Source organism: Tursiops truncatus, chromosome 1 (assembly GCF_011762595.2).
Source record: "Tursiops truncatus isolate mTurTru1 chromosome 1, mTurTru1.mat.Y, whole genome shotgun sequence".
Lineage (NCBI taxonomy): Eukaryota > Metazoa > Chordata > Mammalia > Artiodactyla > Delphinidae > Tursiops > Tursiops truncatus.
The window spans coordinates 59442984-59460211 of NC_047034.1; the positions used below are offsets into that span (position 1 = coordinate 59442984).

At 36.6% G+C, this 17228-nt stretch overlaps 1 protein-coding gene across 4 annotated transcripts in view; it reads left to right on the forward strand.

The window, feature by feature from the left end:
- CCDC181 (coiled-coil domain containing 181) overlaps nucleotides 1-17228 on the forward strand; it is a 47146-nt gene that overhangs the window by 12892 nt on the left and 17026 nt on the right. For 2 of the 4 annotated variants that reach the window (XM_033855333.2, XM_033855335.2), the window contains exons 3-4: nucleotides 12219-12338; nucleotides 14869-15819. In XM_033855333.2, the coding sequence (XP_033711224.1) occupies nucleotides 12222-12338; nucleotides 14869-15819 (1068 nt within the window). In that variant the 5' untranslated portion in view covers nucleotides 12219-12221. Of the gene's footprint in view, nucleotides 1-5882; nucleotides 5935-6016; nucleotides 6163-12218; nucleotides 12339-14868; nucleotides 15820-17228 lie in introns of those variants that run through there. The other 2 variants (XM_019918713.3, XM_019918714.3) reach the window with 2 other exon arrangements.

Genomic DNA, 17228 nt, shown 5'->3' on the forward strand with positions numbered 1-17228 from the left:
CATTCATTGTATCCAGGATGGTAATGCAAGCAGCTTCAAATGCCTTTGGGAACATGTTGAGTATAAACTTAATCACAGGAAAATTTTATGCCTAATTGTATATTACCTTCAATAAACCAAAATGTACTTTGCCTTTCTATGGGGTGATGTTAATAGTAAAGAATATAAGTGGAACATGAAGGACTATAGAGATTATTAATTTAAAAGTATTTTTATGACAACAGAGTGACCTGAAGTGCATTTCTTCATGTTGATGAGTCAATTATTTGACCTCGAGCAGACGATAAGCAGGGTCATTCTTATCACTAGTCATCAATACTATTTGTATACCTTAAATAGAGCCTTTGTAGTTTAGCTTCCATATTTAATTATTTTTTGCTTTTCACATTAAATATGTATGTCTAGAAGTCAAGAAGGTGCAACTTCTGCTATAAAACTGCAAAGAGCTAGACCTATAGGACAGCTTAGCAAACGGCACTTAATGTTTAACCATATGGGTAGCTTCAAAGAGTAATTATTCAATCAGGCAATAAAACACTACTTATAAACACAGGGTTTTCCTGTCAATAATTTAAAAGGTAAATTATGTTTGTTGTTTTTCCTCAAAGGCTAACCTTTTAGGAAGATTCATTTTGCTTCTTTCCCTTTATAATTTATTTCTATAAAATCCTTCTCCCAGATTTCAGAATTTCTAATCACATACTGAGTAAGCTAGAGCCTCATAGCAGGAGATCCCTTGAAACTTCTGCCTTATGGGGGCTGGGCATACACTCAAAAGTGCTGAACACATGAAACAAGTGCTGAATAATTTTTTTGTGTTAAAGGGATGTACTTATGGCTGGCATACAAGCTGAAAAAGGGATTGTCCTGCTGCTAAGGGTCATATGCAAACTCAAGCTCTCCAGCCTTTACTGTGACACACTCATAATAATAGTGCACTACAGAAAGAATGTCTTGATTTTTTCAGCAGTTGCTGTATTTTTATTATAACTATATCCAGATATAAGATATATCTGATATGTAATATATATGTAATTGATAAATATTATTATACATCAAATCTGTGTATAACTACTATTAAAAGTATCAAATGTCACCTCAATAAGGCTTAACTTGACTAAGTTATTTGAAATAGCAGCCCCATTACTACAACCTAGCCCCACACTTCTGATCCTCTCTTCTTGGCTTTATGTTTTATATATCATTTCTCACCTTCTGACACACAATATGATTTACTTATTTAGTATGTTTATTATTTATTGTCTTTTCTCCCTACTAGAAGGTGAGCTCCATAAAGGCGGTGAATTTTTCACTTCCTAAAGAAAATATTCCCTACATTATAAAATAGCTTTTTTAATTTACAAAAGATCCAGATGTTAATGTATCGATTTCAAATACATGTATGTAAACATTATAAAGCCCTTGTGCTCTGTAAATAAATGAGCCTTAAAGGTGGAATGTATAGGTATAAATTCAGAAGAATACATGCTTAAAATTTCACCTCTTCTTTTTCCCTTCCTTTCAAATGATAACATTCTAATTTCTGGGCTGGGAACTCAGAGATCTGAACTTATTAGAATAAAGTAAGGCAAAGGACTCTGAGACTTTTGCACCTTTTTTTTTTTGGCAGTTGGGTTCTAGGTGTTTGAGATAGTTGGAACTCTGACTTCCAGGGAAGATGATAGTTCATTGATATATTCCAAGTATCTAGAACAGTGTCTGCCACTTAAGTGCTGAGTAATATTTGTTGAATGATTTAGAATATCGTGACTCTATACAGAATCTGCATATTGTCTGTAAAGTGTTTTACTTTGAACAGTTTTATAGAAGACATGTACAGTCATGTCTTCTTAATTCTTGGCATTTATTTAATCTCTTCAGGGTACTTAAGTTAAATAAATATTGGTTTTTCTAAATCAAAGCCTTCAAAGTGCTTTTTTTTAATTGAAAGAGAGTTGCTCAACCTTATGCTGCTCTCTTCCTCATTTTGTGTACTTATTTCTATACCATGTATAACGAACAATGACAGAAAACTGGGGGAGTTTTATCTCTTTCTTGGATCTTTTTTTCAGAATGGACATTTGAAATTTATAGTTATAACTAGTATTAAATTAACCAGTGGAGAGGGAAAACACATGGCACTATTCATATACACAGTGATCACTATTTGTAAAATCCCATAGTCTTTCATTTCTCTAATGAAGACATACAGATGGCCAAGAGGCACATGAAAAGATGCTCAACATCACTAATCATTAGAGAAATGCAAATCAAAACTACAATGAGGTATCACCTCACACCAGTTATAATGGGCATCATCAGAAAATCTACAAACAACAAATGCTGGAGAGGGTGTGGAGAAAAGGGAACACTCTTGCACAGTTGGTGGGAATGTAAATTGATACAGCCACTATGGAGGTTCCTTAAAAAACTAAAAATAGAATTACTATAATGCCCAGCAATCCCAATACTGGGCATATACCCAGATAAAACCATAATTCAAAAAGACACATGCACCTCCAGTGTTCACTGCAGCACTATTTACAATAGCCAGGTCATGGAAGTGTCCACTGACAGACGAATGGATAAAGAAGATGTGGTACATATATACAATGGAATATTACTTAGCCATAAAAATGAATGAATTTGGGTCATTTGTAGAGATGTGGATGGACCTAGAGACTATCATACAGCATGAAGTAAGTCTGAAGGAGAAAAACAAATATTGTATATTAACGCATATATGTGGAATCTAGAAAAATGGTACAGATGAACTGGTTTGCAAGTCAGAAATAGAGATGCAGATGTAGAGAACAAACTTATGGACACCAAGGGGGGCGCTGGGATGAATTGGGAGATTGGGCTTGACATATATACACTACTATGTATAAAATAGATAACTAATGAGAACCTGCTGTATAGCACAGGGAACTCCACTTCACTGTACAGTAAAAACTAACACAACATTGTAAAAAAAACTATACCCAAATTAAAAAAAAATTAATTAAAAAAAAAGAAGACAGGGACTCCCCTCATGGCACAGTGGTTAAGAATCCACTGCCTGCCAATGCAGGGGACATGGGTTCTATCCGTGGTCCAGGAATATCCCACATGCAGTGGAGCAGCTAAGCCTGTGTGCCAAAACTATTGAGCCTGCACTCTAGAGCACATGAGCCACAACTACTGAAGCCTGCGTGCATAGAGCCTATGCTCTGCAACAAAAGAAGCCACCGCAATGAGAAGCCCATGCACCACAACGAAGAGTAGTCCCCGCTCGCCACAACTAGAGAAAGCCTGCGTGCAGCAATGAAGACCCATCGCAGCCAAATATAAATAAATAAATAAAAAATAGAAGATGTGGTATATATATACAATGGAATATTCCTCAGCCATAAAACGGAACGAAATTGGGTCATTTGTAGAGACGTGGACGGACCTAGAGACTGTCATACAGAGTGAAATAAGTCAGAAAGAGAAAAACAAATATCATATATTAACACATCTATGTGGAATCTAGAAAAATGGTACAGATGGACCAGTTTGCAAGGCAGAAATAGAGACACAGATGTAGAGAACAAACCTATGGACACCAAGTGGGGAAAGGGTGGGTGGGATGAATTGGGTGATTGGGATTGACGCATATACACTAATACATATAAAATAGATAGCTAATGAGAATTGCTGTATACCACAGGGAACTCCACTTTGCTGTACAGTAGAAACTAACACAACACTGTAAAACAACTATACCCCAATTAAAAAAAAAAATCTCAGTCTTTGATGAGTCATAAATTAGAAACACATTTCTGCTGCCTATTACTAAAACATAGTCATTTATTGATGCTTAACATTTTCTGACTTTGAAGAGCATTAAAGTCCATCTAGGTGAAAGGGCCTGTATAGCAGAAAACTTCTTTTCTTTTCGTACCTGCATTTACCTAAATCATCCTGTTCCTATATTTCCTTAATTCTCCTTCCTTGTGCAGTCATTGGTAGTCCAAAGGGCTCACACCAGAGAGAAGAGGAAAGAGGACTTTATTTTTCCAACTTCACTGAGGTATAATTGACAAATAAAAATTGTATATAGTTAGGTTATATGACATGATTTTTAAGGTGTACAATATGATGACTTTATATATAAAAATATTTTATATGTAAATATTATATAATATTATTAAATATTATACTGTATAATATTTATAAGTATAAATGATTACAACAATCAAGTTAATTAACACATGCATTACCTCCCATAGTTACTTTTCTTTTTTTGGGGATAACACTTAAGATCTATTCTCTAAGCATGGGTCCGGTTGACCAATTCAGTAACATTTTCAAGGTTCATCCATGTTGTAGTATTGAATATTTATCAGTACTTCATTCCTTTTTACAGCTGAAATATTCCATTGAATGGATATACTACATTTTATGTATCCATTCATTATTTTTTGGCCATTTGGGTTGTTTCTGCTTTTTGGATATTATGAACAATGGTGCTATATTCCATTAATATTTGCAAAAATACTTAAAATATTTAGGAGGGTCAGTGGAAAAAATATTCAACTAGGAGTTCAGAAACGTAAGGTCAATTTTAGCTTTGTAGTAATTCCATGTTCACTAAAGGAGATTTGACTAAAATTCCTTTGTCCTTCAATACTTGATAATTTTATATTTTTTGTCTTTTTCAAGTGTTTGGCCTAAGACCAAAGTCCTGCAGCAGAAGAAACATTAGGTCATTACAACTATACATTCTACACTGTAGCTAGGAAGTGCACTCAATATTGTAATTAAACTTAACCTGAAATCTTTTCTGTTTTTTAACTTAGTCTACTGTACAGTTTGGAGAATACTTAAAAATTCAGTTTTATATTGCTCCTCTTTGGAGGAAAGGTGCTCTCCATTTTACCAAATGATAGAAATCCTAATAATAAACAAAAATAATCTGAATGGAATGTGCTGAGGAAATATTTTCATTTCTCCCTGTTTTATTTCTGGTAGGGAATGGACAGTTCCTAAAATCTTGTCATTTGTCACCACAGCCCAAAAATCATCTTGCTCCCCCTTCATACATAAAGATGACCTTTAAGGAGGATTTGAGAAAATTCTAGATGACCATTTTGACATGCTTGAAAGTTGGAGCAAACAACCTATTTCCTTTGACCATTCTCTTGGGCAATAAAAGTTTTTATTTTACTCTATTTTTTTAATTGAAATATAGTTGATTTACAATGCTGTGCCAATCTCTGCTGTACAGCAACGTGACTCAGTTATACACACATAGACATGCTTTTTCATATTTTTTCCATTATGTTTTATTACAGCATATTGAATATAGTTCCCTGTGCTATACAGTAGGACCTTGCTGTTTATCCATCCTATATGTAATAGGTTACATCTGCTAATCCCAAACTCCCAGTCCTTTCCTCCCCCACCCCCTCCCCCTTGGCAACCACAAGTCTGTTCTCCACGTCTGTGAGTCTGTTTCTGTTTCATAGCAGGTTCATTTGTGCCATATTTCAGATTCCACATGCAAGTGATATCACATAGTATTTGTCTTTCTCTTTCTGACTTCACTTAGTATGATAACCTCTAGCTGCAAAGGTTTGGTTTTGATTAGGGAGGATGGGGGTGGGATGGGGAATCTTCCGGTCACTAATTAGCAATGTGCTTATCTACTAATGAAAGCTGAAACTACTTTTGGAAGTTAATGGTGAAGAAAACAACTTAACGGCAATATACCTCTAGAATTCATTCTAATAAAGTCCGTATCCGGCAAGAGACACACGTTGGAAAACTCAACCCAGACAGTAAACTTTCCCCAATTCGTACTAACCCTCGTGAAACTTATGGGTGATGCTTGGATTTCTTGGTCGTTTCCTCAGAAACCGCAGCCAGAGAGGTCGTTTACCCGCACCACGAGGAGCGCCCGGAGCGGTAGGTGTTCTTAAGCTATCGTCTGCGTCTGCGCTGATCTCCCGCGCCCTTGTAGTGAAAGAGGCCCGGATGGAAGACGCGGAGACGCGCCGTTGCCATGGCAGCCGGGTCCTGGCTGCTGCGGCGCGTGCTGGGGTCTCGCTCGCTTTGCTGTCAGAGCTTAGAAAGAGGAGGAAAGGAGAACTCCCCTGGCCGACTTTGTGACCTCAGCCGCTGCGTCTTACACAGGCAGGAGGGGATATAGAGGGAGCGAAGGGAAGGGTGATGCGGAGATATTTACGGTGGGAGAGAGGGTAAAGGGGTAAACGTCTGGGACAGCTGGGAGGAAAGGTGGGTAGAGAAGCGAGTGAGGAGACTTCGTGTTGGCGCCTCATCCTTCTGAGTCCGGGGTCCACGGAGCTTGGCGCTGGCGGGGAAGCCTGGCAATTCCGCCTTACTTCGCTCTGTATGAAGGAAACCCCTCAGAGGGTAGCTTCCTTTCTAATTTTTGTCATATTCTTTCGCCTCTGAAAGTTCTCATCCCTGGGAGAAAAAAGTCACTCCTGAAATGTTAGCTTCCATGAAGAGGCTAAGGTATTCAGTTAGTCGGTGGTACCTTGGGACCCTGGATAGAAATTAAAATTACCACTGATGTTTGTAAAATATTGTTTATCGTCATACTGTGTGACAGATTGTGACTTAAAAAAATTTTTACTGATGGGATCACAGTCTGGGTAGGATGCCGCAGTAAGAATGGGCCAGATGGTTTCATGTGATTATTGGTTAGCTTTTGCTTAAGTACTTATTTTATATTAAAAGGCGTTTGGTTTGACGTTCTTCCCGTTTTCTTAGATTTTAAGCAACCTTAAACTAGTATGACTGGAGTCAATGATTTAGATTAAACTATTTTTGAGTGTTTTGAATCCTGAAAGAAACTTATCAAAATTGTGTGTATATATGGACTTAACTAAAAAATCTACAGTCATAACCACGAGGGATTTAGCAGACACATAAGAGGAAGGAATTAATTTCTGTCTCTTGCTACAGTTCCTTATTAAGAGGGTGGTTCTGGCCTAAGCCACCTACATAGGTTTTTACTGATGATACACAGTGAATGTGTGAAACTCACAAGGAATACGTGTTAGGTGATTCAGTTTGTGTAAGATGTATTTCTTTTCCAGAATGTAGACTGTGTGCCATATGGCCAGTACCCTGGGGATGAAGATTAAAAAAACTGAAGGGGATTGAATATCCTGTGACGCATTTGAAAAAGGCTTAAGGGACTTCGTTACAAGAGCTTATGATTTATGTTCTTTGTTTACTTGGGAACGATCCATGAATTTTTTGAAGTTACAGGAGAAGAATGGCACTTGTTATTTGATGAACTTCATTTACTTCCCTGAGTCACTTCAACTATGGCTTTTTTTCTTTTTAATTACAGCATGATAGTTTGATTTAAGAATACCTAATATGTTTAGTTTGTAATTATCTTATTTTGCTGATTCTGTGTTTTAGTTTTAAATTTGAGTTTTCACATGGGTGAGATACTTTGTGAATAGAAAAGCGTATCTATTGGAGTCTTCAGGCAACCATTTATTTACAGGTCAGAACCATGTTTTTATGAAATTAAGGGAAAGCAGTGATGAATTCCATAGAAGTCTTACTCTAACAATTAGTTATGTAACTTAAACATCTTAAAATAATAAATTTCAAGATTCCTGATCTGAAAATAAAGCTGATTATCCTAAGGCATATGTGACTGTGAAAAATAGTGTTATTTATATAAGTGTTTTGGATCACAGTGAGTTTTAGTCTATTCTACATCATTCTTGGCACCCTTACTTTTTAAAACAATTTTTTAAAATTTATTTATTTTATTTATTTATTTTTGGCTGCGTTGGGTCTTCATTGCTGCGTGTGGGCTTTCTCTAGTTGCGGCGAGCGAGGGCTACTCTTCCTTGTGGTGCGTGGGCTTCTCATTGTCATGGCTTCTCTTGTTGCGGAGCACGGGCTCTGTGCACGCAGGCTTCGGTAGTTGTGGCACGTGGGCTCAGTAGTTGTGGCTCACGGGCTCTAGAGCACAGGCTCAGTAGTTGTGGTGCTCGGGCTTAGCTGCTCCGTGGCGTGTAGAATCTTCCCGGACCAGGGCTTGAACCCGTGTCCCCTGCATTGGCAGGCGGATTCTTAACCACTACACCACCAGGGAAGCCCCAGCACCCTTACTTTTAATTGGTAGGTAAGTAGACAAAACAGTTTGCGTGATTTAGCCAGTTTTGCAGCTTAGGGAGTGATAAATAAACTCACTCTGAAACATTGATTTGTTTTCTTCAGGTCACTTCAAAATATTCCTCTCAACCTCTGATTTCCAAATTATTGCGACATTACTTTGAGTCCTTTAAGAAAGTCCATTTCCTATTTTTAGCTTAAAAGAAATAAGTATCTAGAAAGATACAGTCCAACTAATACATTAGAAATAGTTATAATTATCCAGTTGAATAATTGAGTTGAATAATTAACACTCAGTGTGCCTAAAACTAATTTTGTCTTGAGAGGGAAGGGGAAGGAATATTAAGAACTCTGCAGAGGAAAGGTGGTGACATTTAAATGAGATAGACTTCAGAATTTAAGTCTTGAACTCAGTTATTCAGACACTGATAATTTATCTTAGAGTAAAAGCATTACCATGGTACTGTGCATTTGTTTTTACATTCTCTTGCATTTCATAAGTCGGCACTTATTTGCTAATTTGCTTCTTGTAGTAAAAGTTAAAATAAACCTTAAGGGTCATCTAGCTTAATCATTTGTCCAAAGTTTCAGTCTCCTTTGAAACACTCTTGCGGTGATTATCTTCTGAGCTATGTAGAAACATTTGATCAACAGGGAACGCAGCTCACTTCAGGGCAAGTTTGAAAATGTAAATTCTGTCTTACATTGTGGAAAAATTTGCCCCTGAGTTTCTAGTCCTTGGTACTAGTCTTACTGTTTGAAATAATGCAAGTCCAACCCTCCTTTACATGGTTACCATTTAAATATTGTAAAGCAGTTGTCATGACTCTCCTTTAGGAGATTTCTCTTCTGTGGGCTAACATTCTGAGGGTTTTCAAGTATTCCTCAGAATACTGGCTTTAAGGCATTTTATTCTCATAACCTGCCTTCTTCCCTTCTCCTTGTCTTTTATTTCCCTGTCTCCTGGTTTACCAACCTCTGAATGTGTTCCAGCTTGTCTTTTGTTCTCTAAACTGTAACAAACTGCATACAGAGCTTCGTATGTTATCTGTACCTCAGCCAGGTCTCAGCCTTGGAACCCATTTATGTTTTTGTCCTCATCATTTTTTTTCTAATTGATGTACACTTGATTTACAATGTTGTGTTAGTTTCTGGTGTACAGCAAAGTGATTCATATATTCTTTTTCATATTCTTTTCCATTATGGTTTATCACAGGATATTGAATATAGTTCCCTGTGCTATACAGTAGGACCTTGTTGCTTAACAGTAAGACCTTGTTGTTTATCTGTTTTATATATAGTACTTTGTATCTGCTAATCCCAAACTCCTAATTTATCCCTCTCTTACCCCCTTTCCCCTTTGGTAACCAAAAGTTTGTTTTGTATGTCTGTGAGTTTGTTTCTGTTTCATAAATAAGTTCATTTGTGTCATATTTTAGGTTCCACGTACAAGTGATCTCATATGGTACTTGTCTTCCTCCTTCTGACTTACTTCACTTAGTATGATAATCTCCAAGTCCATCCATGTTGCTGCAAATGGCATTATTTCATTCTTTTTTATGGTTGAGTAATAATATTCCATTGTGTATATATACACACCACATCTTCTTTATCCATTCATCTGTTGATAGACATTTAGGTTGCTTCCATGTTTTGGTTATTGTAAATAGTGCTGCTGTGAACATTGGGGTGCATGTATCTATTTGAATTATCTCATCCTTTTAACTCATTTTGAACATACTGTGCACTAAAACCTATCAAAACTTTTTCACACATAGCGTTATCTATTCTCTTAGCTAGTGCTTGTACAGCTAGTGGAAAGATGGTCTCCCACATGCTTTCATTATCATTTGGTGGTGAACAGTAGAAGGAAAAAAATGTAAATCTTGCTTTAGTAAAACTGGCACCAGGTTAGGTAGTCTGGTCAAACATTTAGGGAGAATAAAGTGAAGCTAATGGCCACAACAGAGTTTGATGTTTTATGTTTATCAAATCAAACATAATTTCTCTCATTTTGTATCTTAAAAAATGTACCTAGGGCTTCCCTGGTGGCGCAGTGGTTGAGAGTCCACCTGCCAATGCAGGGGACACGGGTTCGTGCCCCGGTCCGGGAAGATCCCACATGCCGCGGAGTGGCTGGGCCCGTGAGCCATGGCTGCTGGGCCTGCGCGTCCACAGCCTGTGCTCCGCGGCGGGAGAGGCCACAACAGTGAGAGGCCCGCGTACCGCAAAAAAACAAAACAAAACAAAAAAAATGTACCTAGATTTAATGTGTGCTTGACATCTGTACTTTCTACTTCCAAAAAAGGTTTTAGGCAACCTATTCTTGGTGTAGGAGCAAGAGAAGGCAGGTATAGAAACAAGGTCCCAGGTGTTTGGGGCCCTGAAGATCATAGTTCTACAGTTATTTTGAAACTGGACCTAAAATTCTAGGTATATTTATAGAGCATTGCTCTTTTTGTTTAAGTCAATAGTGGAACGTATGCAGATTATTGCTGTATATTTCTACCTTTGGCTATTTCATGACAATTAGATCCACATAAACAATTTTCGCTCAACCATTTTCTTTTTGAAAAGAAAATATGACATCAAATTGATGCCTTCTCACTTCTTCTAGACCCTTCTCCAGGAGCACATTTATGTTCAGGCCACACTGGAAAATTCCATGCACTTCTGTGTTGCTTCTTCCTCATGCTGTTCTCTTGTCTGGGATAATGATGAACTCTCGTACTCATTATTCAAAACCCATCTCATTTTTTCCTTGATATTTCCAATTTTAAGCGGAGTTAGTTGCTTTTTTATTCTTCTTTCCACAGTCCTTTATAATATACCTTTTCCCTACTTATCTACATTTTCAATTTACGTTTTTTATCTACATTTTAAATGTATGTATTTTGTTTATGTTTGTCTTCTGTATCAGGGCTCAAGAGCATATTTTATAATTTTTATAGGAATATCGTAGGTGTTCAACAAATATTTGTCAAAATTGCAGTACATATTCACACATGTATATAGTATGCTCACACACATAAAGGCACGTTATAGGTAAAGATTAAAATGCTTCCATCATTTGAAAAGTTATGGACCAAAAAATTAGGACTTGTAACTGACCTCAATTTGCAGATAACTTTAGTTTTTTCATAAAAATGGCTGAATGGTATTTTCATAAAAAGTTTTATATCATTTTCACAAACATTTATTAACTGTCATCTGACATTCTTATTTCTTGTCACTGCCTTCCAGATAGTACTAGGCATCACAGTTTGTTTTTTATGAAAAAGATATATGTTATTTTGAATTGACAACAGTTTGACTTCTCTGGAAATTAGTATTTACTATAACTGAGAGTCAGTTGTTACATAGTTAAAAAAAACTCTCAGATCACAAATTATAATTATGCTATATAAATTACCAGAAGGATTGAGAAACTGAGGATGAGAGTTAATATAATTGTTTTTATTTGAATATGAGAAAATGTGAACGAGTGAGACTAAAAAGCTGATTCATCAGCTTGTACCTGGACAAGGAGTTTTTTTTTTTTTTAACTTTTTTTTTTTTTTTTTTCATTTATTTATTTATTTGTTTGGCTGCACCGGGTCTTAGTTGCGGCAGGCGGGATCTTTCATTGCAGCATGTGGGATCCAGTTCCCTGACCAGGGATCGAACCCGGGCCCCCTGCATTGGGAGCACGGAGTCTTAACCACTGGACCACCAGGGAAGTCCCTGGACAAGGAGTTTTAATGATTGGTAGGGATGTGGAAAATCCTTCTCTAAGCCTCAGATAGTTTTCTTATCCACCTTTTGTAGTCTCCTCGTAAATAGGGTGTCAGGAATTGCGGGGGGGTGGAATGGTTGTTAGGAGTGGTACACCTAGAAAATGTCTGGCCTTTTTAAGTCTGTCTTTTAGGGTATGCTGATATGTTTATTCTGAACATTCCATAATTTGTGTTTCTGTGTTTAATTAGCTTACCTTTAACCTTAAAGGTAAGCTAATTAAGCATACTCCATACTACCCTTAAAGTGGACATGATGTACACCTTATCTCTTTTAATCTTATAACATTATTCTTTAACAAACAGAAAATGGATGAAAATCAAGAAACTGATTCAAAAGATAGTGGAGAATATGAAGATGACTTTGAAAAGGACCTGGAATGGTTGATTAATGAAAAAGAAGAAAATGGTGCCAGCGTAATAGAGGTATATATAAATTGCCAACAGAGTTCATAGTAATTATATTAACAAAGCGTTTTGTAGTTCTTGAGGCATTTCACATATATTATCTCATCTAAACCTCACAAAATTCCTTTGATATACATAGAGCAAGTGTAATTATCCCCATCTTAGAGATGAGAAAATTGAGGCGTGGAGAGTTTAAACGTCCTAAGGCATAGGGCTAATTAGTGAGAGAACAGCGATTAAGTTAGCACTTAATAAAGCCAAAATTATAATTAAAAAATTAAAATTATAATTTACATAATATAAATAATTTATTGCATCAAAAGTAAAATACATTTAATTTCTACTTTATATGAACCTGGGTAAAATCATGGGTTTATTCTTTTAATATACATGAAAAATAAAGCAAATCCTCAAAAACATGGTCTTCAGCTAATATTGGAAACCTTAAGAGTGAATTTTAGGGGAATGAATATATGGAAAAAAGTAAAAGGTCAAAGACTGAGCCATAGGAATATTTGTAGGAAAAAGTGGATCCATTAAACATGATTCCGTACTATTTATCAGACATGTAGAAGGGAAGTCCAGGAAAATGAACCAGTTCCTGGTTCACAGAAGGTTCCTTCTTTCTCTCTTTACATATATACAGTGTGTATGTGTATCCATATATAATATATATGTGTGTATATATATATATATATATATGCATATGTATTGACACTAATTATATATGTGTATTACAATAGATAATACATAATTATTATGTATAATATAATTATTGTCAATAAATAGGGAAGTAATAAAGAAAAGGACCAAGATGGGGATAAGAAAAGGTGACTTTAGAGGGACGTTGATCAGAGTAGTTACAACAGAAACCAGATTTCAGAGAGTTAAGGAAAATAATATGAGGAAATGAAGGCAGCAGGTTTTACATCACAACTGTCTCTTAGTTCCTTTTTGCTTTTTTATGCAATGGAGAAGACAGATGGGATAGATGATATTTGGAAATGGCAACAGAGTCAAAAGTGAAGACTTTTCCAAGATGACTTTTACATGGCAGTTTTATGCATCTTTAACAAAAAAATAATCAGAATGAGTAGAGGTAGAGATACCCAGAGCTATTATGCTGAACCAAGGTCTCATGACTAGAAGAGTGTGAGAGCCACAGCACAGGGTAACAGAATTAGAGAAGTGATAATGATAATTCATTGTTTTACTTCTTTATTCATTCATTCAACAAAAAGTAATGATCACCTGCCATGTGTCAGAGGCTGTTCTAAGTGCTGAGGATACAGCAGTGGTCAAAACAGTGCTGTAATGAGTCTTGCTCATTCTGGTGGATTATTACAATCACTTTTTCCTTTGAGGCTGGTAGGAAAAATGGATGACAGAGCTTGAAACAGGGGTGAGGGTCGGGGGAAGATTTTACTGTAGTGGGTTTTACAAAGAAGTGAAAGCTAAAGGAGAATTTGGAAACAGATACTATAGAAATGAGCCAGAGAATCAAATACAGCTAAAAAGAAAAATTACAAGGCAGAGGTCTTAGTTGGTCTTAGTTGTTTGGTAGTCATTTTAGGGGGCCAGGTTTATTTACTTATTGGACATCCAGCAGTGTTGTGCAGGTTAGGAAGAGAAGGCTGTTAGAAATGGTGACTGAGCTAGTAAAAGAGGAAGGGAATTTTAAGGGGTTGAAGAGAGCAGAAAAGAGTAGCTCCCATGGAACTCTTTCAGGAGGAGAGAATTGTCTGAGAAAGAGAAAAAAGTATATATTTTAGGGGCAAAGTGTTTGGTAGGTGAGGACACATGTTTGGAGGAGAGATGCTAGGTAAGAAACCATTAGTTAGAAACAGATGTGGAGCAGGGTTTTGTGATGTGATAATGCTGGTTTACGGTTCATGTGGAATTACATTTTTTAAAAAAGTAAGGCCAAGTTATATAATGGTGTTTAACGTAGATTATTGGAGCCTCTGAAGATAGCTGAGGAAAGAGAATCTGATCCAGAGCTAAAACTTGACCTGATATTTGGGTATAGGTCCTGCAGAAAATAGCAGCAACACTAATCTGAAAAGATTATAGGAACCTCAAAATTATTAGGACTTGACCAAAGGCACTGACCTTGTAATGGTCCTGGGGAGAAAGATATCTTTTTGAAAAATACAAATATTACAGGAGAAAACATTTTAAAATATATTCTTCTGAAACTGTAAAGGGAGGAAAATTTTATAGAGGGAGGAATATTAAAATAATATTGTACTATTTGTAGGTACATTTTTATACATTGGCATAAAATTAAAAAAAAATAACCAGTCTAGTACTTAGCAACATCAAATTCAAATTTAGAGTTAAATTTTTCCTGATGTGCTTTTCCCTTGGGGTGCTCATAAATATGAATTAGAAAATTATGAGTGAAGTATGAGCAGGAAGCATGTAAATTTTCCCACTTATAAAATAAATTACATGAGCATGAAAATCCATTTTGGATTGTCTACATATAAATGGACAAAAGAGTCTCAATTTTTACTGAAAATGAATCTCATCTCTGTTTTTCTAGAAGGTTTGTGGGAATGAAGAGAATATTAACCAAGGCTTAAAAGAGAATGAAACAGAAATAGAACATTCCAAGCAGCTTTCTGATTCTGACAGATCTTTCAAGGATGAGGTTTCATCAATAAGAAATGACTTCATTTCTGTACCGAGTATTCAACCTTTGGATCCCATATCAGATTCAGACAGTGAAAACTCTTTACAGGAATCCAAACTAGAAAGCCAGCAAGACCTGGAGGAGGAAGAGGATGAGGAAGTAAGGAGATATATTATGGAGAAAATTATACAAGCCAACAAGCTTCTACAAAATCAAGAACCTGTGAATGATAAAAGGGAAAGAAAACTTAAATTCAAAGACAAATTAGTTGATTTGGAAGTTCCTCCTCTGGAAGACACTGATACTTACAAAAATTATCTTGAAAATGAAAGTAATGTGTCTGGAAAACTGTCTCAGTTATGTATTTCCAATGAATTTGCACAAGAAAATGTGCTCCTGTCACCTACTGATGGAAATTCTGAAGAAAACAAGGATAGGAAAATACTAGTAGAGAGAGATGGAAAGTTTGAACTTCTGAATTTACAAGACATTGAGAGTCAGGGGTTTTTGCCCCCCATTAATAATGCTAATTATACAGAAAATGAGCCTCAGCAGTTGTCACCCAGATCTCCCAATTTATCTGTCAGTGGAGTCAAGAAAGAAGAGCCAATAGCAAAAATTCATGCTCTGGCTCACTCATCAACAGAAGAGCAACTGGCTTATATCCCTCAGCCACCACCCAACCCCAAGACTCATCCAGGTTCTGCTGCCAACTCAGATCGAAGTAAGGGGAATGGAAAATCTAGTCATAGGACACGGTCTGCAGATGTATCTCCAGTGACCTCAACATACTGTCTCTCTCCTCAACAGAAAGAACTGCAAAAACGACTAGAACAAAAGAGAGAAAAGCTAAAGAGAGAGGTGAGAGCACAAGTGGGCATTATATTGAAAGTAGAATATGTTTTTATGTTTCATAAATGCTGTAGGAATTGAAATGGTTCTTCAAATTATTTGATATATCTACTTGCTTATTTTGTTTTTCTTTTGTTAGATTAAGTGGTTAAGTATTAAGCATCTGTATTTATGGAACAAGCACCATGATTACCTTGGTCCTTTCTGGTAAGCATCACAAAAGCATAGTAATGAATGACCCGTGTTAGAGCTAGAGGAGACCTCAGTGATGACCTCATCTGATCCTTTCATTTTAAAGGTGAGGCTCAGAGAAGTTAAGTGACTGCTGAAAGTAATCTTGTTATGAGGTAGGTGAAAATCAGATGTCAGATGAAAAAATGAAGGCACAAATTTGTTGGGGTTTAGGAGGCAACAGGTGGGACTGGATTATGTTCTCTGGAGTGTGTGTGTGTGTGTGTGTGTGTGTGTGTGTGTGTGTGTGTGTGTGTGTGTGTGTGTATTTCAAATATCTTCCAGGCCTACTGATGGAAGAAATTTTCACATATTGAGGTATGGGGAAGTCATTCTGGCTTATACATGATTTGTCTTGAACTTTATGCTAACTAGAACAGCCTGTCTTATGGCCTGTAAAGCATACATTGTACATCTCCTTTCGTCATTAAAGAAAACAAAGAATGTATTTACCAGATTGCTTAGAATGTCCACTTTGAAGATAGGATAAATGCTCCCCCACTTCCTATGACACCAATGCTAATACTCCTTTGAAGATGAGGTTCCCTACCCAGACACCAAGGTCATACTGACTTACTGTGTACATGTTAATCTGTCTCTTTTGAAACCTTGAAGGGATGTACCCCTCTCACGCTTGATGTTTGTTCTTTGTTCTGACAAGATATAAAACTGTGGTCCAAGCATCCAAAATGGCACTGGGTGGCCGTTGTGGATGTGGTTTCAGATGTGTTCCTGTATCGCCGAGAACTTGAATTTTCTGAACTGTATCAAACTCAAGTATATCAGCAGACTTTCCAAAATAATATCTGCCAGCTGCAACCTTATGCTCTCAAGGTCTCCCCTTGAGATACCATTTCAGATACCAACCGATCCTTGCTTAACAAGCACCGTTATTTCTTGCCAGCTTCAATCCTGGTTCTTGACAAACAACTTATGTAACTTTGCAGTTTTTGCTAATATATATGCCTCCCCCATTTTGTAGTCCAGTGGAACACAATTCAAGTGCTTCTTGAATTTATGTCTCCTGGGCTATAGTCCTTAGTTTGGCTGGAATAAAACTATTTTCTATTCCTATTACAGATTATTTTCGTCAACACTACAGTTCCTTGATTTCAGGGGTTTTAGTTTTAGATTAAGAATAGAACCTCATAACCTAAATGAAATGTCTCCAAAATGCCATACAGAAT